This window comes from Narcine bancroftii, chromosome 5 (assembly GCF_036971445.1).
Source record: "Narcine bancroftii isolate sNarBan1 chromosome 5, sNarBan1.hap1, whole genome shotgun sequence".
NCBI lineage: Eukaryota > Metazoa > Chordata > Chondrichthyes > Torpediniformes > Narcinidae > Narcine > Narcine bancroftii.
This window is the reverse complement of record NC_091473.1, coordinates 222,753,978-222,778,536: the sequence shown is the minus strand read 5'-3', so window position 1 is coordinate 222,778,536 and position 24,559 is coordinate 222,753,978. Positions and strand designations below refer to the sequence as shown.

Here is a 24,559-nt window from a genome sequence, read left to right as displayed (position 1 = left end):
TGAGTACCAGTTACGTGGAGCAATCCATGCTGCAAGCCACATAGGCAAGACCCCCATCCCCCCCAAACTCTTCCTCTGGTATATAGAGAACTACATCAGGGCTGCCTCGTACACCTGCGACGAGCATGTCAACTTCATCCATTTTGTGTCCAACTTCCACCCCCATCTCAAACTCATTTGGTCCATCTCCTATAACGCTGTACCCGTCCTGGATCTCTCTGTCTCCATCTATGCAGTCAGGCTTTCCACTGACATATGCTACAAACCCTCCAACTCGCACAATTACCTTGTCTAAATTCCTCGCACCCTGCCCCTGCAAGGATTCCTTCCCCTTCTCTCAATTTCTCTGCCTCTGCTACATCTGTTCCCAAGATGAGGTCTTCAATGCCAGATCATCAGAGATGTTCTCCTTCAAAGAACGTGGCTTCCCCTCTACCTCCATCAACTCAGCCCTCACCTGCATCTCCTCCATTTCCCACTCATCTGCCCTGGCCCCCTTTGCCCCCGGACACAACAAATGTAGAATTCCCCTCATCCTCACCTATCACCCCACCAGCCTCTGCATCCAACACATCATCCGCCAGAATTTCCGGCACTTACTACAGGATCCCACCAGCAGACACCTTTTTCCCTCTCGACCTTCCACCGGGAAGGTCCCCCATGCACTCATCCCTCCCCACCCATCGTACCCCTGGCACCTTCCCCTGTGCCCACAGGAGATGCAACTCTTGACCTCACCAGCTCCCTCACCACAGTCTGGGCCCCAAACTGGCCTTTCACATGAAGCAACACTTCACTTGTACATCCAGAGGACTTATTTACTGCATCCAGTGCACCCTTTGTGGCATTCTCTACATTGGAGAGACTGGTTGCAGACTGGGAGATTGCTTCGCTCAGCACCTCTGCTCTGTTTGCAACCACAGCGACCTCCCAGTGGCCAACCATTTCAATTCCGGGATGACACACCCATGCTCACTTGTCTGTCCATGGCCTTGTGCACTATCCCACCCTGGCCATCTGCATACTGGATGAACAACACCTTATTTTCTGTCTAGGCACCCTCCAGCCAGATGACAAGATCCATGATTTTACTGCTATTAAATCTGCTTGTCTTTTCTTTCCCCCTCCCCTCTTTTCCTGTCTTTCCAGTTCTTTCACCCACATAACCCTGCCATTCCCCCTCCCCTCATTGCTGCTATCCCCTCCCTCCTTTCTCCACCTATCATCTCCTGCCTTGCCACACCCACACCCCCCCCCCCCACCTTCAACTCTTTTGTTTGGATGCTTGCTAGTACTTTCTCATTCTTTGGTGAAGGGCTTAAGCCCGAAACGTCAGTTATGTATCTTTGCCCTTACTACATAAAGGACGCTGTTTGACCTGCTGAGTTTCTCCAGCATTGTATTTTTATATTATCAGATTCCATAATTTGCAACCCTCCTCCTCCCAGCCTTCCCTCTCCAAGACAAACTGCCCATCAACCCTTCCTCACCTAGATCCTCTTCCTCTCATCTTTCCCCTTACTGTCTCTGTTTCACGCACTCAGCCCTGATGAGGGGTCACCCCCCCCCCAAATCATCCACCATCCCTTTACCTCCATGCTGTTGCCTATCTTGCTTCAGCAGATTCCAGCATCTGCAGTCTCTTGTCTGAATGCTTTACAAGTTTGGCTGATAACTCGGTGTCTGATGCAAGGGCCCTTCTTTCAGAATTGTAGGTATTAGAAACATGAGGGTATGTTGCAGATCTTTGAATCCCAATGCTTTGAAGGTCCCCTTTTGAAAGGATGTATTCCCTCTGACCACCTTGTGATTTTCCTTTCACTCTGCTTCTGACATCGAGTGAGCCTAGTTATGGTTGTGTTATCTTCAGAATCCATTTTAATGAGTCAGTATATTGAATGAAATTGCCAATCAAGGGGCTGCTCCATCTCCCTTCCAAATGGGTCGTTTGATTGCTTTGCAAACTTTGGTGATTTTTATCTAGAACCTGGTTCTCTCCTGTGCTGACAGATCCATTCATTTCTATAACCCATTCCTTGTTATTTGCCCTCTCATTTTGGTGTCAGCAATTATAGTTTGATGCATCAGAAAGGATTTGGGGGTGAAAAATGAGCAGTAATGAACAGGATTCGATTAGCAGACTAAAGGTGACTTTACACAACATTTATGAGATGGGTACAAAATTTTCTAAAGTGTCCTTTTAGAAAACGAGAATGGGTTTGGACAACAAACCTTTTATGAAAAGATGGTTAGAATCAGAAACTGATTTGAATATTGTGTGTATATATACTGTTAATATTGGAATAATAATTTAATCTTGTAAGAAGAAAAACAAATCGTGGGATTGACACTCAGGCAATTTGCATACAGGAACCTTGTCTGTCAGGGAATAATGCTCCCTGTAAACAGTAAATCTTTTTTCCAAAAAATGTATTTTATTCACAACAAATTGTTAATAAAGGAAAATCATTCAAACTCTCTTCCCACCCTCAGTTTCATATCCACACATTTTCATCACTGTACATTGTTACATTCATTTCTATTTACACCATTGCCACCTTGTGGCGTCCTGACTGTTAATCCAGCACCGTTAGGACTTTGGTGAAGTCCATCAAATTTTCCAGACTATTTGATTTTGGCCCCCATTAGTAATCCAACACACTTAATTCTGAGAGACTGTCGATTCTGGAATCTGGAGCAAAATACTATCTGATGGAGTAACTCTGTAGCTTGAGCAGCATTTAGGGTTGTAACCTTTCGTGATGATGTCATTTTTTTTGGATAGCATGCAACACAGAGGCATAATTTTTCCAGTGAACTAGGCCATGTTTCCAAGGGAGCATGGGAAGCAGCCAGGATAGCTGGATTAGGGTTGAAAACCCACCATTAGGGTTTCTGAAGAATTGCCCATTGAGTTATTGGAGTACTTGCAAGTATAAGACCAGGTACAGTGATGAGATCAGTAAGGACTGCTTCATTGAAGTAGTCATCCTTTCCTTGGGTGAACGGAGTTTTGAAATCTTGCAGAACAATTGCTTTATCGTTTCCCCTCTATCCAAATCGTCTGCCACCCTGAATAATATTGCCCACTTGTATTTAAATTTGTCTTGGTTCCCAGAATACACAAGTACCCTTCTCAATATGTCTTTAATTGACAAGAATCAGTCTAGGAAGAGAAAAATTATCCCTTGTGTAAAAACCAGTAAAACACTACTCCAGAGTTTCCAGGATCCTATGGAAAATGTTTCGAAACATTTTTTCAATCAGTTAATGTATTCACATAGTTTTAACAGTGGTTCTCAACCACCCACCCCCTTTCCACTCACCTATCACTTTGCCATCGGTGCTCTGTGATTAGTAAGGGGTTGCTTAAGGTGGCATGTGGGTGGAAAGAAAAAGGTTTGAAAACCACTGTTTTAAATGTACATAATTGACTCATTATGTGCACTGTTTCATAAACTTCAAAGGAAATGGGCCAATGACAATTTTTCTTTTTTTTTTTATTTTTCACACCATAAATCACAATAGCCATGATATACACTTTTTCTTTTCCACACATTTACAGTGACTTTTTCTCCCTCCCCCCTCCCTCCTCCCAAGCCACCCCCCCCACCCCCCCCCTCTCATCCATTTTAGGTATACAATCTAGGTTGCATTAATTCAGTTAGACAATGTTGTCATTCAACAAAAATACACCAGAAATTCTACTGAGTCCATTCTTTTCTTTTCTTCTCCTTCCATCAACTTAGGTAATGTTTGTTCCCGGTAGGTTTTCGCTATTGTATTTAATGTAAGGCTCCCATACTTGTTCGAATATTTCAATATTATTTCTTAAACTATATGTTATTTTTTCTAATGGAATACATTTATTCATTTCTATATACCATTGTTGTATTTTCAAATTATCTTCCAATTTCCAGGTTGACATAATACATTTTTTTGCTACGGCTAGGGCTATCTTGACAAATCTTTTTTGTGCATCTTCCAAGTCAATTCCAAATTCTTTATTTTTTGTTACTAAGGAGAAAGATCTCTGGATTCTTTGGTATATTGTTTTCTGTTATTTTATTTAATATCTGATTGAGATCATCCCAAAATTTTTCTACTCTCTCACATGTCCAGATTGCATGAATTGTTGTTCCCCTTTCTTTTTTACATCGAAAACATCTATCAGATACTGTTGGGTCCCATTTATTTAACTTTTGCGGTGTAATGTATAGTCTGTGTAACCAATTATATTGTATCATACGCAGCCTCGTATTTATTGTATTTCTCATCGTTCCAGAGCATAACTTCTCCCATGTTTCCTTTTTTATCTTTATATTTAAATCTTGTTCCCATTTTTGTTTAGTTTTACCATTTGTTTCCTCATTCTCCTTTTCTTGCAGTTTAATATACATATTTTTTATAAATCTTTTGATTAACATTGTATCTGTAATCACATATTCAAGGTTACTTCCCTCTGGTAAACTCAAGTTGCTTCCTAATTTATCTTTCAAGTAGGATCTCAGTTGGTAATATGCCAGCGCTGTATCTCCAGTTATATTGTACTTATCTCTCATTTGTTCAAAGGATAAGAATCTACTTCCTGAAAAACAATTTTCTATTCTTTTAATCCCTTTTTTTTCCCATTTTCTAAAGGCAAGGTTGTCTATTGTAAAAGGGAGTAGCTTATTTTGCGTCAATATTAGTTTTGGTATTTGGTAATTTATTTTATTTCTTTCTACATGAATCTTCTTCCATATATTGAGGAGATGGTGTAATACTGGAGAAGTTCTATGTTGTACCAATTTTTCGTCCCATTTATATAATATGTGTTCAGGTATCTTTTCCCCTATTTTATCTAATTCTAGTCTCGTCCAGTCTGGTTTTTCCCTTGTTTGATAAAAATCTGATAGGTACCTTAATTGTGCGGCTCTATAATAATTTTTGAAGTTTGGCAATTGTAAGCCTCCTTGTTTATACCATTCTGTTAATTTATCTAGTGCTATCCTCGGTTTCCCCCCTCTCCATAAAAATCTCCTTATTATTTTCTTTAACTCTTTGAAGAATTTTTCTGTCAGTTGTATTGGCAATGCCTGAAATAAGTATAGTATCCTTGGAAAAATGTTAATTTTAATACAGTTTATCCTTCCTATTAGTGTTAGTGGTAGCTCTTTCCAATGCTCTAAATCGTCCTGTAATTTTTTCATTAGTGGATTGTAATTGAGTTTATATAATTGGTCTAGATTTTTGTTTATTTGCACACCTAGGTATCTTATTGCCTGCGTTTGCCATCTGAATGGGGATTCCTCCTTAAATTTTGAGAAATCCGCGTTATTCATAGGCATTGCTTCACTTTTATTTACGTTTATCTTGTATCCCGACACTTCTCCATATTCCTTCAATTTCTTATATAGTTCTTTTATTGATAGTTCTGGTTCTGTTAAGTACACTATCACATCATCCGCAAACAGACTGATTTTATATTCCCTGTCTTTTATTTTTATTCCTTTTATATTATTATCTCTTCTTATCGATTCTGCTAGTGGTTCTATAGCTAGCGCAAACAATAATGGTGATAGTGGGCATCCCTGCCGCGTTGACCTGCTTAAGTTAAATTGCTTTGATACATGTCCATTTACTGTCACTTTCGCTAACGGTCCCTTATATAATGCTTTAATCCAATTAATAAACTTCTCTGGTAAACTGAATTTTTGCAATACTTTGAACAAGTAATTCCATTCTACTCTGTCGAAGGCCTTCTCTGCGTCTAAAGCAACTGCTACTGCCGGTGCTTTATTTGCTTCTACTGCATGAATTAAGTTAATAAATTTACAAATATTGTCTGTTGTGCGTCTTTTTTTGATAAATCCAGTTTGGTCTAAATTTACCATTTTCGGTACCTGTTCTGCTAATCTGTTCGCTAATAGTTTAGCTATTATCTTATAATCTGTGTTAAGTAAAGATATTGGTCTATATGACGCTGGTGAGAGTGGATCTTTCCCTTGTTTTAGTATCACTGTAATTATTGCTGTTTTACATGAATCTGGTAAGTTTTGTGTCTCGTCAATCTGGTTGATTACATCCAGGAGGGGCGGTATTATTAGGTCTTTAAATGTTTTGTAGAATTCTATTGGGAGTCCATCCTCTCCTGGTGTCTTATTATTTGGTAAATTTTTTATTATCTCTTGTATTTCTACTGTTCCAAATGGTTCTGTTAATTTATTTTGTTCCTCTATTTGTAGTTTTGGTAGTTCAATTTTAGTCAAAAATTCATCTATTTTCCCTTCTTTCCCTTCGTTTTCGGTTCGGTATAATTGTTCATAGAATTCTCTGAAGTTTTCCTTAATTTCTTTTGGATTATATGTAATTTGTTTGTCTTTTTTCCTTGTTGCCAATACCATTTTCTTAGTTTGCTCTGTCTTAAGCTGCCATGCTAAGATTTTGTGTGTTTTTTCACCTAGTTCATAATATTTCTGTTTTGTCTTCATTATATTCTTCTCCACCTTATATGTTTGTAATGTTTCATATTTTATTTTTTTATCCGCCAATTCTCTTCTTTTGGTTGTATCTTCCTTTATTGCTAATTTTTTTTCTATGTTTATTATTTCCCTTTCCAACTGCTCTGTTTCCTGATTATAGTCCTTCTTCATCTTGGTTGCATAACTTATTATTTGCCCTCTAATGAATGCTTTCATTGCGTCCCATAGTATAAACTTATCTTCCACTGATTCCGTATTTACTTCAAAGTACATTTTTAATTGTTTTTCAATAAATTCTCTAAAATCCTGTCTTTTAAGTAGCATGGGGTTTAATCTCCATCTATACATTCTTGGAGGGATGTCCTCTAGCTCTATTGCCAATAACAGGGGTGAGTGGTCCGATAATAGTCTAGCTTTATATTCCGTTTTCCTAACTCTCCCTTGAATGTGGGCTGATAACAGGAATAGGTCTATCCTTGAGTATGTTTTATGTCTAGTCGAGTAGTATGAGTATTCCTTTTCTTTTGGGTTTTGTTTCCTCCATATGTCCACAAGTTTCATTTCTTGCATTGATTTAATTATAAATTTGGTTACTTTGTTCTTCCTGTTAATTTTTTTCCCCGTTTTATCCATATTTGGATCCAAATTCAGATTGAAATCCCCTCCTATTAGTATGTTCCCTTGCGTATTAGCTACCTTCAAAAAGATATCTTGCATAAACTTTTGATCTTCTTCGTTAGGTGAATATATATTAAGTAGATTCCAAAGCTCTGAATATATCTGACATTTTATCATATCATATCTCCCTGCTGGATCTATTATTTCCTCTTCTATTTTAAATGGCACATTTTTGCTAATTAATATAGCCACTCCTCTTGCTTTTGAATTATACGATGCTGCTGTTACATGTCCTACCCAATCTCTCTTTAATTTCTTGTGCTCCAATTCAGTTAAGTGTGTTTCTTGGACAAATGCTATATCTATTTTTTCCTTTTTCAGTAAATTTAGTAGTTTCTTCCTTTTAATTTGGTTATGTATTCCATTAATATTTAGAGTCATATAGTTCAGCGTAGCCATTTTATATTTTGTTTATCTTCTCTTTCCGTTTTTCCATCATTACCTTTCCTCCTTTTCCATTTCTGTTTTCTTATTTTCAACTCTTTACCAGACAACATTCCTACAACATCCAACATTTTCCTTATTCTCCTATTTCTATCTTCTTTATCCCCAATCTCCCCTTCCCCTCCTGAGTTGCCCTTTATCCCTTGTCGGACAACCACATCTCCCCTCTCCATTTGGATTTGCGAATCCACTCGCAAGCGTCAACTGATTTTGCAGTGACCGCTCTTTTCCCCCACCCAGCCCCCCCCAGAAAAGATTTCGCTTTTTATATGTCACAAAGGTCACTCTTTTAATTCCCTCCTTATTCTCTCTATTCCATTACCTTCCCTTATTAATTCTTGTATATACTCTCTATGTTTTCCTCTAATTACAGATACTTTCACATATGCCCATTGTCTCTATTCACTCTTATACCTCTTTACCCGCATACATATCAATCGTGGTCATTTTTACCCTCCTTACCCGTCTTCATCCCTCAGTCTATTTTTGTCTTTACCCACATACATATCAATCGTGATAATTTTTGCTCTCATTACCCGTCTTCATCCCTCAGTCTATTGTTGTAATTGTTCTGCAAATTTTCGTGCTTCTTCTGGATCCGAGAATAGTCTGTTTTGTTGTCCTGGAATAAATATTTTCAATACCGCAGGATGCTTCAGTGTAAATTTATATCCTTTCTTCCATAAAATCGCTTTTGCTGTATTGAACTCTTTTCTCTTCTTTAGGAGTTCAAAGCTTATATCTGGATAAATGAAGATTTTTTTGCCCTTTATACTCCAATGGTTTGTTGCCCTCTCTTACTTTTTCCATTGTCTTCTCCAGTACCTTTTCTCTTGTAGTATATCTTAGGAATTTTACTACAATAGATCTTGGTTTTTGTTGTGGTTGTGGTTTAGGGGCCAATGCTCTATGTGCCCTTTCTATTTCCATTTCTTGCTGTAGTTCTGGACATCCTAGGGCCTTAGGGATCCATTCTTTTATAAACTCCCTCATATTCTTGCCTTCTTCATCTTCCTTAAGGCCCACTATCTTTATGTTATTTCTTCTGTTATAATTTTCCATTATATCTATTTTTTGGGCTAGTAATTCTTGTGTCTTTAGTTTTTTTATTAGATTCCTCCAATTTCTTTTTTAAGTCTTCTACCTCCATTTCTGCTGCTATTGCCCGTTCTTCCATCTTGTCCATTTTTTTCCCCATTTCTGTTAAGGTCATATCCATTTTATTTATTTTCTTTTCTGTGTTGTTTATTCTTTTTCTTCAATCATTGAATTCCTGTGTTTGCCATTCTTTAAATGACTCCATGTATCCTCTAACAAGAGCAAGTATATCCTTTACCTTGCCTTTCCCTTTATCTATTTCACTGTATTCTTCCTCTTCTTCTTCCTCTCGGTTGGCCATCTGTTGTTTCTTTGCTGCCCTTTCCTCCTCTTCTTTCTTGTTTCCATTGTCTTCTGTGGTCTCTTCTTGCTGCAGGTGTTCTGCAGCTGTCGTTGCCGGCTGTGGAGATCGACTCCCCAGCTGGTCCCCCCTCCCGTCGGTGTGTTTTTTTTTCATGCGCGGTTGCGCACTTTTACTCGGCTCTGTGAGCCATTGTTGTAGTTCTTTTTCTACCGACCTGAGGTAGTGGGGTCTTCTCTCCACAGCGGGCCTCTTCGGACAGGTAAGGCCTTCACCTTTTTCCTCCGTTGTCTTCTCTTCCTCTCTTCTTTCCGTTGATTTTGATTTTTCTCCTTTTGTCTCCATCTTCTTTCCACCTTTATACTCACTTTTCTTTAACTTGTATTTCTGTGCCTTTGTATTTTCTCTTGTTTTTCCCGACTTTTCTGGAGAGGGCTGGAGTTCACCGTCCGGCCACTACTCCATCACGTGACTCTCCTCAATGACAATTTTTCTCAAGCAAAATATTTCAGTAACCATTGGGTCTAGAGCAGTGGTTCTCAACCTTCCCACTCACATCTCACCTTAGACAATCCCTTACTAATCACAGAGCACTGATGGCATAGGGATTACTTAAAGTGGTATGTGAGTGGAAAGAAAAGGGTTGAGAACCACTGGTTTAAATGTCACCAGTAATAAAGCAAATAAAATGCTCGGAAGAGGTAATATCCTGCCAAAAATGACAAAATTAATTAATTTCCTAATGACCACAAGAAATCTGTGCAAAAATGCTCTAATCTGGGTTAATACACTTTTATCACAAAGTTATGGAGTTGAATAAGCACACTTTTAACCCATTATTCTTCAAATACAGGTTAACATCCTGTTGAAGCTTTCTAGCTTGCATACAACACTACAGCTCAGTACAGGCCTTTCGGCCCTTGATGTTGTGCTGACCCCTAATGTTTCAGCCTCCACCACCATCCTTCATAAAACTTATTTTCCAATCCAGGTAACATCCTGGTATATCTCTTCTGCGCCCTCTCCATAGTTTCCATATCCTTCCTACAATGACCAGAACTGAACACAATATTCTAAGGGTGGTCTCACCAGAGATTTGTAGAGTTGCTAAGTGACCTCTACTTTTGAACTCAATCCCCCTATTAATGAATCCCAGCATTCCATAGGCCTTCTTAACTATCCTATCAACCTGTGCGGCGACATTAAGGTATGTGTAGATTTGGACCCCAAGGTCCCTCTGTTCATGCAGCCTCTTAAGTAACTGACCATTAACCCTATACTCACCCTTTTGGTTTGTCCTTCCAAAATTCATCACCTCACACTTATCGGGATTGAACTCCATCTGCCACTTTTCCACTCAACTCTGCATCCTGTCTATATGCTTTTGTAACCTTTGACAACCTTCAGCTCCATCCACAACTCCTCCAACTTTTGATTCATCTGAAAACTTACTGATCCATCCTTCCACCTCTTCACCTGGTCATTTATAAAAATTTTAAGAACCGATCCATGTGGAACTCCACTAGTTACTGACCTCCAGACAGATTACTTTCTTCCCACTACCACTGTCTGCTTTCTACCTGCAAGCCAATTTTTTTATCCACGCATCCAAGGTTCCATGGATCCCATGTCTCAAGACTTTCTGAATGAGTTTGTCTTGTCAAATGCCTTACTAAAAATCCATGTAGACCACATCTACTGCCTTGCCCTCATCAATTTCTTTTGTTAGCTTCTCAAAAAAACACAATTAGGCTCATGAGGCATGGCCTTCCCTTCAAAAAACCATGCTGTCTATCTTTGAGAAGACTGTTCTTGGATCCTATCCTTAAGAATCTTCTCCAGTAGTTTGCACACCACTGACGTAAGAATTCCTAGGATTTTCCTGATTACTTTTTTAAACAAGAGGACTACATTTGCAGTTCTCCAGCACTCTCCTGTGGCCAAAGAGTCCTCTAAGATCATAGCTCTGCTTCGGCTATCTCTTCCCACAGCAACCTGGGGTGTATCACATCTAGCTTTGGGGATTTATTAATCTTAAATGTTTTTTAAGAAGATTCAACACTTCCTTAACCTCAACACTGTCCAGCACACAAGCCTATTCTGACTTCATCCTGATCAAGGTCCTTTTCTCTTGTGAATACTGAAGCAAAGTATTCATTTTGGACCTCCCCAACCTCTTCTGCCTCCAGGCAAATGTTGCCTCCTTTATTGGCTCCATTCTTGTTATTATTCTGTTCACATATGTGTGGAATGCCTTTGGATTCTCCTTAATTCAGATGCCAAGGCCTTCTCATGCTCCCCTTCAAGCTCTCCAAAGTCCTTTCTTTATCTCCCTCCTGGCTACCATATGCTTCTCATGAGCTTTTCCTGCTTCCTATATCTAATGTATGCTTCTTTCTTCCTCTTGACTAGCTTCCTCACCTGTTTCGTCAACCATGGTTCCCTTTTCCTACCATCTTTTCTTTGTCCAAATGGGACAAACCTATCCTGAACCCAGCACGTGGACCCTAAATTTCCTCCACATTAGTTCACTGGTTTCTCCCTTAAACATCTGTTTCCAGTTTACTCTTACTAATTCCTACCTCATCCCATCGTAACTGAGCACTTTACCATTTTGTCTGCTTTTATCCTTTACCATAGTTATATTAAAGCTCGGGGAATTGTGGTCACTCTCACCAAAATGTTTCCCCACCAAGATGTCCGCCACCTGACCAGGTTCATTACCCAGAATTAGATCCAGTATGGCCTCTCCTCTCATCGGCTGGCACGCATACTGTGTCAGGAATCCTTCTTGGACACACCTGACAAATTCAGCCCCATCTATCCCTTGCAATAAGGAGGTGCCAGTCAATATTAAGGAAATTGAAATCACCTATAACCACAACCCTGCATTTCCTGCACCATTCAAAATCTACCTGCTCCTCAGTCTCCCAAGGGTTATTTGGGGATCTATAAGACTACTCCCTTCCTATTTCTGACTTTCACCCGGACTGACTAGGTGGATAATTCCTCCACAGCCTCCTCCCTTTCTATAGCCGTAATACTAGCCCTGACCAGTAATGCCCCCCCCCCTTCCACCTGTCCTCTCTTACCTTCCACCCTATTCCTTTTAAAACACAAACCCCAGTACCTGTATCAGCCAATCCTGCTCTTCCTCCAGCCAAGTCTCCGGAACAGTCACAACATCATAGTTCCAGATACTAATCCATGCTCTAATTTTATCCCCTTGATTCCTAATACTCCTAGCATTGAAATACATATTTCAAACCCTCTAACTAGCTACATTTTTTTTTGTTCCCTGCCTGTCCTTCCTCATGAACTCAAAACACATAGCTCCACCCCCATTCCCTTCCTGGCCAAACTAGTTTAAACCTTCCCCAGCAGTTCTAGCAAATTGGTCACCAGGGTATTGGTCCCTTTTCAGTTCAGGTGGAGCCTGTCCTTTTTGTACAGAAGAGATCCCAATGATCCACAAATCTGAACTCCTAAACCAACTCTTCAGCCATGCATACATCTGCCACAACTTTCTAGTATCCTCTCTGGTGCATGGCACAGGCGGCAAACGCGAGATTATCACCCTTGAGGTCCTGCTATTTAAACTTCTTGCCTAACTCTCTATATTCCCTCTTTTTTAATATTTTTTTTTATTTTTCACACTGTGAACCATATCAACCAAAATATATACAAACGTTTCTCATTAAATATACACAGTGGCATTTTCCCCCTTCCCACCCACCTCCAAAACCAATAAATACTCAACATATACAATGCAATAAAACCATTAATGTCAGCACACAATGAAAAATAAACCAGAAAAATGAGTCCTCTACTTTTACACAAAGGATCAAGTCGTTTTGTCTTATCATTTTAGGGGGTGGAGGTCTGAGGCAAGCCCTCTCTGTTCCATGTATAGTTCCCAAATTTGTTCAAATAATGTCACTTTATTTTTTAAATTGTTATTTTTTCCAATGGAATACATTTATTCATTTCCATGTACCATTGCTGTATTCTCAGGCTCTCTTCCATTTTCCAAGTTGACATTATACATTTTTTTGCTACTGCTAAGGCTATCATAATAAATCTTTTTTGTGCTTTATCCAATTTGAGGCCTAATTCCTTACTACTTGTATTACTTAAAAGAAAGATCTCTGGATTTTTTGGTATGTTATTTTTTGTTATATTCACTCTTCTTGACCTCATCACTACTTCTATCATTCACGACATCTGGCTGCTCACCCTCCCCCCTCCCCCCTCCAGAATGCTGTGAACTCAATCAAAGACATCCTTGACCCTAGCACCTGCGAGGCAATATACCACTCGGAAGCCTCAATCTCATTCACGGAACTTTCTATCCATTTGTCTAACCAACGAGTCCCCGATCACCATAGCTTCCCTTCTGAGCTGAGGGGCCAGCCTCTGTGCCAGAGGCATGTCCACCACAACTTGTCTATAGTAGATCATTTCTTTCCCCCCCCTCCCCATACACTAAACAGTATACTTATTGTTGAGGGGAAAGGCCACGGGGGTGCTCTGAGCTGCTGCCTTATTCCCCTTCCATCTCCTAACGGTCACCCAGTTGCCTGCTTCCTGACTTTTGAGAGTGACCCTGAAGCTCCTCTATCGAAGTTGGATCCAAGGAGGTTGTGGAATTGATGTCACCAGTAATGCAGGCATTTATAATGATCCTTTCCCCTATCATTGCAGGTAGCACATGAAACTAGGTTGCAGTCTGACTAGAGATGCTATGAAAATAAACTCCATGGGGTAGATAACGTAAAGCCATTTCATTACTCCTCTTGGAAAATTGACTGTCATTGGGTCACACACAAGTTGGGTACTGATCCAAAATACAATGTAAAACTCTCTTCCTTTACCATGCTTAAACATGCTTAAAATCAATCCTACTGAGGTGAAAATTTGAGAATTTGTTAGTTTCCGGATTCTTTTCCAATTCATATCGATTTTTTTTTTTTGCCTTTTAGATGATGAGATCATCAAGGTAGCTCAATGTCTTCGCAAGGTCGGAGATGAATACAATGAAATTATTCAGCAACAAATGAAGAAACTTCAGCCCAAGTTTAATGACCTAGTGAAGGATCAGGTATATAGAGTTTTATTAAAACTACATATGGAACCTTAATAGAGGCAGAACATTTCATGTGTTTTGCTTGATCTAAAGTAAGCAGGCCAGTAACTCGGGCCTCAAATTAATGGTGGAATTATTTCACAAGAACTCCTCAACATTAACAAGATGATGGTTATCACTTTTCCTATGATGAAATAATATAGACCAACTTTTTTTTTTAAAAAATGACCATGACAGACCTCTCAGTGGGGGAAGCATTTCAGTAATCGGGAGAACTCCAAGAGCTTTGGCGTAGCTATGGACAAGGATAAAAGCAGACAAAATAGTAAAGTGTTTAATTGAGCAAGGGATAATATTGATGGATGAGACAGGAGCTATGGAGAGTAAATTGGAAACACATGTTCATAGGCGAAAGCACAGTAGTAATGTGGACAATATTTTGGGACCACTTGAGTGGGGTTCAGGATAGGTTTGTCCCACTGAGACAGGAAAAAGATGGTAGGAAAGGGGAACTGTGATTGGCAAAACCATTGATTCAGCTAGTTAAGAGGAAGAAGAAAGCAAACATTAGATTTAGAGAGCAAAACCAGGAGGGGCTCATGATAATTATATGATCACCAGGAAGGAACTTGGGAAAGGACGAGAAAACTTGAAGGGCCATAGAAGGCCTTGGCAAGTAGGATTAAGGAGAACCCCAAGGTGCTCTGTGCATATGTGAAGTATAGAAGGATGAGAGTGAAGGTAGGGCTACTTAAAGATAAAGGAGGAAAATTATCTTGATTCCAGGTGAGGTCAGAATAGAAGTTTGTGTGTTGTACCATGTTAAGATTAGGAAAGAGGAAGTGTTGAATCGTCTTAAAAACATCATGATTGATAAGTTCCCTGGGCCGGATGTTGCTGTGGGAAGGAAGGGAAGAGATGGTTGAGATGTTGGAATCTTTGCATCCTCTTTGGCCACAGGGGAGGTGCCGGAGGATTGGAGGGTGGCAAACAGGGTTGCCTTGTTTTTAAAAAGGTAATTAGGAGAATCCTGGGAATTGTAGACCAGTGAGATTTGCATGTTTGTGGTGTGAAATCTATTGGAGAGGATTCTAAAGCACAGGATTTGGAGAAGTACATTCTTCTCAGGGTTAGTCAACATGGCTTAGTAAGGGGGAAGATGGTGCCTCACGAGCCTAATTGGTTTTTTTTCAGGAGGTAACAAATGAAATTGATAGGCCAGTAGATTGATAAATATGGAGACATTTGACAAGATCCCCCATGAGAGACTCATTCAGAAAGTCATGGGATCCTTGGAACATTTGCTGTGCAGATTCAGAATTGGCTTTCCTGTAGAAACCAGAGTGTAGGAGTGGATGGAAAGTGTTCTGCCTGGATGGAGGTCAGTGACTAGTGGAGTTCTGCAGGGATCTGTTCTGGGATCCATGCTCTTTGTGAATGAAAATAAATGACCTAAATGAAGAAGCAAAAGGATGGGTCAATAAGTTTTCAGACGATACAAAGGTTGGAGGAGTTGTAGATAGTGTTGAAGGTTGTCATAGGTTATAAAAGGAAATAGACAGGATGCAGAGTTGGGGAGAAAAGTGGCAGATTGGGTTCAATCTGGAGGTGATATATTTTTGAAGGTTGATAACCGGGTTAATGATCAAATGCTTAGCAGTGTGGTAGAACAGAGGGACCTTGCATCTCTCAAGATTGTTATGCAGGTTGATAGGATGGTGAAGAAAGCCTGTGGGATGCTGGGCTTAAAGCATGGTATTGAGTTCAGGAGCCAAGAGGTCAAGTTGCAACTCTACAAATCTTTGAGACCACACTCTGAATATTGTGTTTTGTTCTGGTCACCTCATTACAAGAAGAATGTGGAAGCTATGGAGAGGGAGCCAAGGAGATTTACCAGGATGTTGTCTAGATTGGAAAATAAGGTTTATGAGGCAAGATTTAGCAGATTTGGGGCTAATGAGAGGTGACAATAGAAATCTACAGGATTCTGAGAGAAACATCATCTTTTTCCCAGGTCAGGAGTAGCAAACACCAGAGTATATCCGTACAAAGTGAAGGGAAGAAATTTTAGGGGACACATCAGAGGCAAGTTTTTTTTTAAAATGAGAGTTGTGTGTAGATGGGTACCATGCCAAGGTACCATGCCTTGCCAGGGGTGGTGGTGGAGGCTGAAACATTAGTAGCATTTAAGATACTCTTAGGCACATGGGTGAAAGAAAAATAGAAGCTTATGAGGTAAGAAGGATTCTGTATTTTTTTTGGTAGGGATAGGTCGACACAGCATTGAGGGCTGAAGGGCCTGTACTGTGCTAAAATGTTCTATGTTTTTATTTGTCAGTTGCAAAATTTCTATTATTACTTGTGTAAATAATCTGAAAGGAGTAACTTGATGTTGAAATATACAATCCAAGAATGTGATAGTTAATGCAGGGCATAGAGAAAAGTATGGTTAAAGTAGAATAGCTGGTGAAAGATAGAGGAATTGATCTCAATAAAGAGCGTGCAATTAACTGGGCAGAGATGCCATTTTTGCTGGTAATTTTAAAAAAGTTGTCATGTTCTTCCAAGGTTGACCATGTGTTTTCGGGGATGGTGGCTGAGCTGACTAATAACCCTGAACTGCAGATACATTTGCAACAGTTGGGTCATGAGATGCACCTTCTGAGAGCTGCAGTTGCTCTGGGAATTAATATTTCTAAGGAAATGCCTGACCTGCTACCAACAATCAAAACTGCGTTGACAAGCTTTATCAATAAGAATTTGTTGACCTGGATTCAAAGTTCAGGAGGATGGGTAAGTACTGTATATAACACTACCAATAGTAATAAGGAAGAAGTTTCACTAGAATATAGTACTTTTTTCATTTAGACTTTTACCTGAATACAACTTTGATATCATCTTTGGCTTAAATGTTTAAATCTATTCCAGAAATTAGCACATAATCTGAGTTTGCACCTTAGTCTTTTAAATGAGGTGTTAAACCCAGATCTCCTCACCGGGCAATAAAAGTCCCATAGAACTATTCTAGTGAAAACAAGAGCATTCTCTTGGTGTCCTAAGTGTTTATCCATTGGGCAATCAATATCTGTGCTGTATATTATCTTTTCATTGTCTTCAGTTGGTTCTCGTGCACAGACTGCTGTATTACGATAAGACCTGTCTGTAATTCAGGCTATACTAAATGGAACTTGTTCAATTGCAAACTGATCATTCTGATTGTTTTATAGGCCACGTGCACTGGGACAGATTGTCTGATTTAAATTTTCATTGGACAAAATTGAAAGCTCACCTACATTACTGAACTATATACTCTGTACCTTCTTGATTAGGCACGAGTTCTATTATTGTTGATTAGTATTGGCAGGGTGTTCTATCTGTTTAAATCACCTGGTCTCTGTTTATGGTACATTAGGTAATCCAAAATAAAATTAACTTGAATTGTCTCCAATGAAACAGGAGAAAACCTGACCGCTATTGTAGTCATTTCAAATGGTTTTCCATTTGCCACCTCCTGGAAAGAGTGGGGGGAATCAACTCAACAATCCTACTCCTTTAGCTGAATAGGTTATCAATGTTTGCTTCACCTTAAGAGTGGTTGCATGGGTTAGATATTTGGAGACAATGCATCTGTCTTTGAAGATGTTTATTCCTAAAAATGAAGATATCTACACTTTTCACTTCAGTGCTGTTCTTGTGGACAGGGATGTGGTCTCTGCCCCCTCCTGAAATCAGTGATCATCTTCATATTAACAACAATGAGAGGTTATCTTGGTACCATGACACTGGACTTGCAATCTCCTTCCAGTATTTTGTCTTGTCATTGGATGCCTGGCTTTCTGCTATGATGTAGCCAGATAATTTGAAGATGGGAGTTGGAATGGAATTTATTTGTAGGTTGTGGGTATATACTCAGAGGAAGAAGAGGGCTGAGTGTGCATCCTTGAAGAGTGCAACCGTGGAGATGTTAACCGTCTTGAAGTCAATGTTCCATTTTCAACCAAAAAAGCTACACCTAAATGGGGGAGAAAAAAAACTAAAAAGTAATGGATTTCTTTCACCATCACCCCTAGAATACAATTTCCAACTCCTTGCCAAGACGAGAAAGTTGCCTGAAAAGATTCGAGTAGGAATTCTGGAGGGGATAAGAATCCACTTGAGAGAGGTGTTTCCTGACTTTGTTCCTGAGACTTGCCTTTTAATTGTTAGATTGTGTCTCGTTCAGTCAATTCTCCTTGGTGGAATCACCCATCAATATAATTGCAATGAAGATCTCTGGAACTGAGTGATGGGATTGTCCAAATAAAATCACACAACTTGATGGGTGGCCAGTGGTAGTAAACTATCATTTTTTTTTTTCTTTTAGGATAAGCTCTTATGATGTGTGGCCAGAGAACGGAAGAAAGTGCAAGATTGGCTTAAAAATAAGAAAACCCATTCCAAACACAACTTGATATGGAGCTGGAGCCACACTCTACATCCTACGAGCCTTCTAATACATGTGTTTCTCAGAGTAACATGATTGCCAATTGTTTAACCAATTTTCTTAAAGTCCTTCATACACTGGTAAGGAGTAGATAGACCAAATACGATTTCCAGTTAAGAGTGGTGCTTCCTTTCCCTTTCTAAAGCCATAATTATCTGATGTACGAAGGAGTATGAATAAAGCAAATCAAGACATCTGCCAAACTAATTACTGACAATAGGAAGATACCTTGTTTTTAGTTTCTATTAACATGGAGCTGTGGGGCAGATCATTTTTGCACATTGATATATGAACCAGTTTTCAACAGGTTTTCAAATTTCTAATAGCTGCTTTTAAGGACATTTGGAGTTGGTTAATTATAAAAAATTGTTTACAGACTCTGGTTACTTCCAGATAGCAGATGATTGGAAAAGCCCACAAATCCTTTGTTTATTTTCATCAAAATCAGTATCTATCCAAACATTTTTTGACCGCACTTCAAAGGACCAGGCCACTAAAACTGGCAGCAGTGATTGGATTAAATCTGTTTTCAGAAACAGTTTAATCACTAATTCAAAAAAAAACTATAGATCCTGGGAATAATCAGCATTATTTAAGTGACATCTATGGAATGAGGACCCAGCAAATTTTTTAAATTCTAATCAACTGCTGGGTACCCAGTACAGACTTTAGCCTTGTGGAGAGCAGCAGCTGTAGCTTTCTTACATCATTCAACAGCCTGGTTTTCTGATCCATAAATGGACTTGAGGAATTAATTATCAACTTGTCTAAAATGGGAACAAAATCTGCATAATTATTAATTGCCTTCAAATTTTTGCACTCCCAAATTAACATTCTCTTCATGTTACTTTAAATCGCAATGTGCACTTGCAGGTCAGCAAGAAGCCCTTTGTGGTGTGGATTTAAAAGGACAGTATTGACCAGCCTTGTAATTGTAAATTGGGTCTTGAGTGTTAATGTCATATCTCACTAAATCTTGATATCACAGGCTCCTGTATTGACAGATATTTTGTTTTGGATGGATTAAGAATCTGCAATCTGGTGCACTTTTTATTTTTTACAGTGTTCTTGTCACAATTCAGAAATGTTCTGTTTTCTGTACAAATGAAAAGAGGATTGTTGAAAAAGTATAGTTGTACTGTGTTTCAAGAATTTTACATACATTTCCGGACAACTATTTACTGAGCATCAACCCAATACAATCATGTTTTAAACAAGTTGAACAGATCTATGATTATTGTAAACAATATTTAGATGATCATTGTTTAAACTGAAAACTTGGCTTTAATAAAATGTAGCTGGATTGCACTTGTGAAAATTGATGCTTTAAAATTAACTGGTTTTCAATTGTGGTGGCACAGTTAACGTAGTGGTCAGTGCCATGCTGTTACAGATTGAGACTGGGGTTCGAATCCCACACTGTCTATTTGTTTATTATCCCCAGGTTTCCTCCTGCTATTTAAAATGTACCAGGAGTATAGGTCATTTGGGTGTAATTGGGTGGTGCAGGCTCGTGGACCGAAATTGCCTGTTACCATGTCTACTGTTATTTTATTTCAGTCAGGGTTCACAATGTAGGCATTCAGTTTGTATGATTTATTCATGTTTGGGATGCAAATGCCCTTTCAGGTGGTGGTGAGTAGGTGGTCTAGAGTCACTGTTGCCTGCAGATTGGGAAACAAAATGCTGTTTGGGTGGGATGATGGGAGGGGATGATGGCAACGCTGGTGTGAACCCAGAAGTGGGGGGGGGGGGGGGGGGCGGAGACACAGTGCTGCTCCACAGGGTCCTACTGCCAGCTCTAATACTGACTGCTCTGTACAGGCTTTAAATGGCATGTTAAAGGAGCCCATTGTGGTTTTGTTTTAAATCCTGCAACCATAGGGGCTGTGCTGGGCAGTGGTTCATTAAGGGTTGCAGACTGAAAAAGGGCACCAGAAATAAGGAGAATTCCCCCCCTCCCCCCATGCTAAAGGAGATTAGGAGATTCTCCCGTAAGATGGTGACCATGGCAGTGGACAGGGAGGAACTCGGCAGCTGAAGGACCCACACAGGCTGGTTGGATTGACTCATGGGATCCAGGTTTCAAAAGTGGGATGCAAATTGGTGCTAAGGTCCTCTGGCACTGAAGGTTTGGATCTGGAGCTGAGGCTTTCAAAGATTGGAACTGGAGTCTTCCTCTCTTTCTATCCCACTCTCCTCTTGATAGGAGTGCCAGGCAATGTTCATGGCAACTCTTTGCCTGACCTCAGACAAAATTTGAAGTGTCTCATGTATATTACATTGAAATGTATTTTGATTCCACAATGGTGAAGAAACAGAAGAAATTCCTGAAATGAGGTGTGGATTTGAGGGAAATTGCAAGTGTACCCATTCTCCCTCTGTCTTTGTAGAGAATTCCTGAAGTGCCATTGAAGTCTTGGTGAGTTATTGCAGCTTATTTTGAAACTGTTATATACATACTAGATTGTCAGTGGTGGATCGGGTAAAGAACTAGTTAGGTTGCACTCAAACAGTATTTTTTTTAATATATAGTATTTGTCATTTACATGACAGATGCCCTATGACCAGTAAATTCATCACAGAATACCTAACCTGCCCTGTCTGCTCAACCAGTGTTTTTGTTTGTGATTTAGTGCATTAATTGATTCCCCACAGTTCCTCCTCTATTCAAACTTGTGGATAGATTATATATTCTCTCATGGATTAGTTGGTCTTAATAATATAGCTGCATTTACAGGATGGCAATATGAAAAGATTTCAATAAGGGTAGAAAGACAATGCGCTTGAAAGGGTTAGTATTTACATTAAAATTGCATGATGAATGCTGGGAAAATATTGAGATGTAATATAAAAATATCACCAGTGTCAAGGCAGAGAATGTAAGATAGTTGTCCCCATCTTTTCAGATTTCAATACATTTCCATGGGGGCAGAAGGTATTGAACAATGATAGCTAAAACCAGGTAGGTCCCACAGTTTTCTTGGGCACAAATACAAGCGAGTTTGTAAAGACATACTGCAGCAAATAAACCTGAAGTTGTTCCAAAAGATCAGCTGCCTAGTGTGAAAGGAACAATAACCAGGTGAGGAAATAAGATGGAGCCTTGGCTGCAGTGAAGATTCTTCACAGGTAATAAATGAAAATCTACAATGTTTTCTACGTCTTTACAAAGCTCAAAAGTCAGGCACTGTTTTATTTCTTAGCAGCTATTTTTCCCTCACAGGTACAAATTACTTTTAAAACAATAAGAAGAGAGACTTCCCTAAGGGTGTGTAATTGGCTTCATTAATGCGCAGGACTGAAGTCTGATTATATAAATGCGGTTGCAGTGTAGGATGAATAAACACTGTAAATCCAATGAGGACTATCTTCACACGGTCATGCTGTCGTTAAGATTGTAAGATTTGAACCTATCGTTTATTCTCTTTTCAGATCCTAGTACATGGCATCAGCCCAATTACACTTTAAAAGATTGAGCACTGGCAGTGACAGAATGACACATGGACATTAAACAGTCACACTTTCACAGTTTAAAGCAGTAAGCACAGGCCTTTCCTGCCCTTTTGACTGAATTGACAAACAAGAAATTCTCATTGGTTCCAACTCTTTCATTTAATCTTCATTCTGGGCTGCAGAACTACTTTTCTGTGCAAACAACTGCTTACTTGTTGAAGGATTTACATTTAAGTCCAACTATTGCACTTGGTGACAAATGGCACAACTCAGGGCAAAGATGAAGTGCTGCTGAGATACTGGTCTCCTTGGATGCTCCACTTGTTCTGGGTTAGTTCTTCACTTCTCCCGCAACACACACACACCAGCATCACAGCGTTGAGTTCCCATTGAAGTGACTATATCCCAATTGTCAATAACAGGGTCATAGTACTCGATACTACTCAGCAAAGAGTTCCCATCGTACCTGTCAATAATAAACCAGACGACTGAAAAATCCATTTGGAATGAGTATTTTCTTCACATGAAAGCAATTATCCAACTGGAACCATGAGTGGACACTGCATGGGGAGCACAGCCCAAACCATAGAGGCAAGCAGCAGAGAAATGGCCCTTTGGCCCACCACATCTATGCCTGCCTCCTTACCCACGTACACTAATCTCATTTTAATACAATACACAAATGTGCTGGAGAAACTCAAAAGGTCATGCAGCATCTAGAGGAAGTAAAAGGTAACCAAACATTTTGTTGAGGTTGAGCAAAAAGCAGAAAGGTGCCTGAAAACAAAAGTGGGAGAAGATGGGAGTTATATAACGGTTTACAGTGCGGAAACAGGCCATGTCGGCCCTTCGAGTCCATACCGGTTCACTCTCAATGTGGGGAAACGGAGAAGAGACATGGGGGAAGAGAAACAAATCTTTAATTGTGTTCGCAGCGCAGCACCGAGAACCCTAGATAAGTCGGGTTATTTGTCCCTTGATGGGAGTGGGCTTTATCCTAGGTAAAGCCAATCTTATTCTTTCTCTTTTCTTACTTACTCTTGTTTCTCAGGGTGTGGGAGGGTTCCTCTTATCTTGCTCTTCCTTTCTATTTATCTTTTTCTCCCTTTGATTCAACATGGACACGTGTAGTAGTATTGTAATTTTTCTTTTTTTATAATAATTGAATCAAGACTTTTTTCTCACTTTCTTTAATGTCGACCTGCTGATCGATATTTGTATTGTTTTAATATTATTGATACTTTCCTTTTTGATTATTCGTTCTGAATGGATGTTGATTGAAAATTCTCAAAATTAAATCACAAAAAAAAGAAGATAGAGAAGTCACCCTCCATCTGTTTGGAGGATGCTGAGACGGAATATTAGGTGGTATTCCTTCAATTTGTGGCAGTGCTTGAGGCCATGGACAGACAGGTCAGTGTGGAATTAAAATAGTTGGCCACTGGGAGGTTCCTGTTATTGCAGTAGACAGAATGAAGGTGCTCAACCAAACGATTCCAGTCTCTGATGCAGAAGATTTTATTCCATTTTAATAGATTTGAATTGTATACTTCTATGCCTTGTGTATCTAAATGCCTGTCTCTGTATTTGACTCCACCACCTCTTCAGGCTGCAAGTTCCAGATATCAACCCATATAATTACTGTCCCCTGAAATCCTTTTAAAATTCCTTTCTTTCATATGTACTTTAATAACACATTTAACAAGGTTCATAATGTTAGGCTGACTGCATGGAATCGCTGGTGAGTTATTGGTTTGGATATGAAATTTGCTGGTTGCTCACAGAAGAGAGGGTAATTGTGGAAGGTTATTATTCAAATTGGAGGCCTGTGACCAGATGCATAAATGGATGAAAAAAGTAGGTGGATGGGTCAGTAGGTATGCAGATGATACAAAGATTGGTGGAGTTGTAGAAGGCTATCACATAATACAACAGGATTAGGATCATAAGAAGCAGGAATAGGCCATCTGGCTTGTAAAACCAGTTCCACCATGAAATGACATCAATGATCTGATTATAGCCTCCTCTCCACCTAACTACCTTTTCCCCATATCCCTTAATTCTTCCCCTATGTAAAAATCTATCCAATCTTGTCTTAAATATATTTACTGAGTTACCTTCCACTGCTTCAATGGACAGTGAATTCCATTTCCCCTCTGGAAAAGCAGTTCCTCATCTTCATCCTAAATCTACTACCCTGAATCTTGAGGTTCTGTCCCCTAGTTCTAGTCTCCCCCACCAATGGAAACAACTTACCTACCTCTATCTTAGCTTTGCCTTTCATAATTTTATACATTTCTATAAGATCCCCTCTCATCTAAATCCCAGCAAGTTCAGTCGCAGACAACTTAATCTCTCCTCACAGGCTAACCCCCTCATCTCTGGAATCAACCTGGTGAACCTCCTCTGCACCACCTCCAAAGCCACCTACTGCACACAGTAGTCCAGATGTGGCCTCACTAGTACCTTGAGCAGATGCAGCATAACCTCCCTGCTCCTAAATTTGATCCCTCTTGCAATGCTGGCCAACATTCCAAATGCCTTCTTGA

At 39.6% G+C, this 24,559-nt stretch overlaps 2 protein-coding genes across 8 annotated transcripts in view; one reads left to right on the top strand and one right to left on the bottom strand.

Moving 5' to 3' along the window:
• LOC138764940 (apoptosis regulator BAX-like) overlaps positions 1–19,862 on the top strand; it is a 38,929-nt gene extending 19,067 nt beyond the window's left edge. The window contains exons 2-4 of the mRNA XM_069941416.1: positions 13,968–14,086; positions 16,640–16,864; positions 18,435–19,862. Of these exons, the coding sequence (XP_069797517.1) occupies positions 13,968–14,086; positions 16,640–16,864; positions 18,435–18,449 (359 nt within the window). The 3' untranslated portion in view covers positions 18,450–19,862. The remainder of the gene's footprint in view (positions 1–13,967; positions 14,087–16,639; positions 16,865–18,434) is intronic.
• klhl12 (kelch-like family member 12) overlaps positions 17,751–24,559 on the bottom strand; it is a 69,044-nt gene continuing 62,235 nt past the window's right edge. For 5 of the 7 annotated variants that reach the window (XM_069941407.1, XM_069941411.1, XM_069941409.1 and 2 more), the window contains exon 13: positions 21,947–22,476. In XM_069941407.1, the coding sequence (XP_069797508.1) occupies positions 22,350–22,476 (127 nt within the window). In that variant the 3' untranslated portion in view covers positions 21,947–22,349. Of the gene's footprint in view, positions 18,084–21,732; positions 22,477–24,559 lie in introns of those variants that run through there. The other 2 variants (XM_069941412.1, XM_069941413.1) reach the window with 2 other exon arrangements.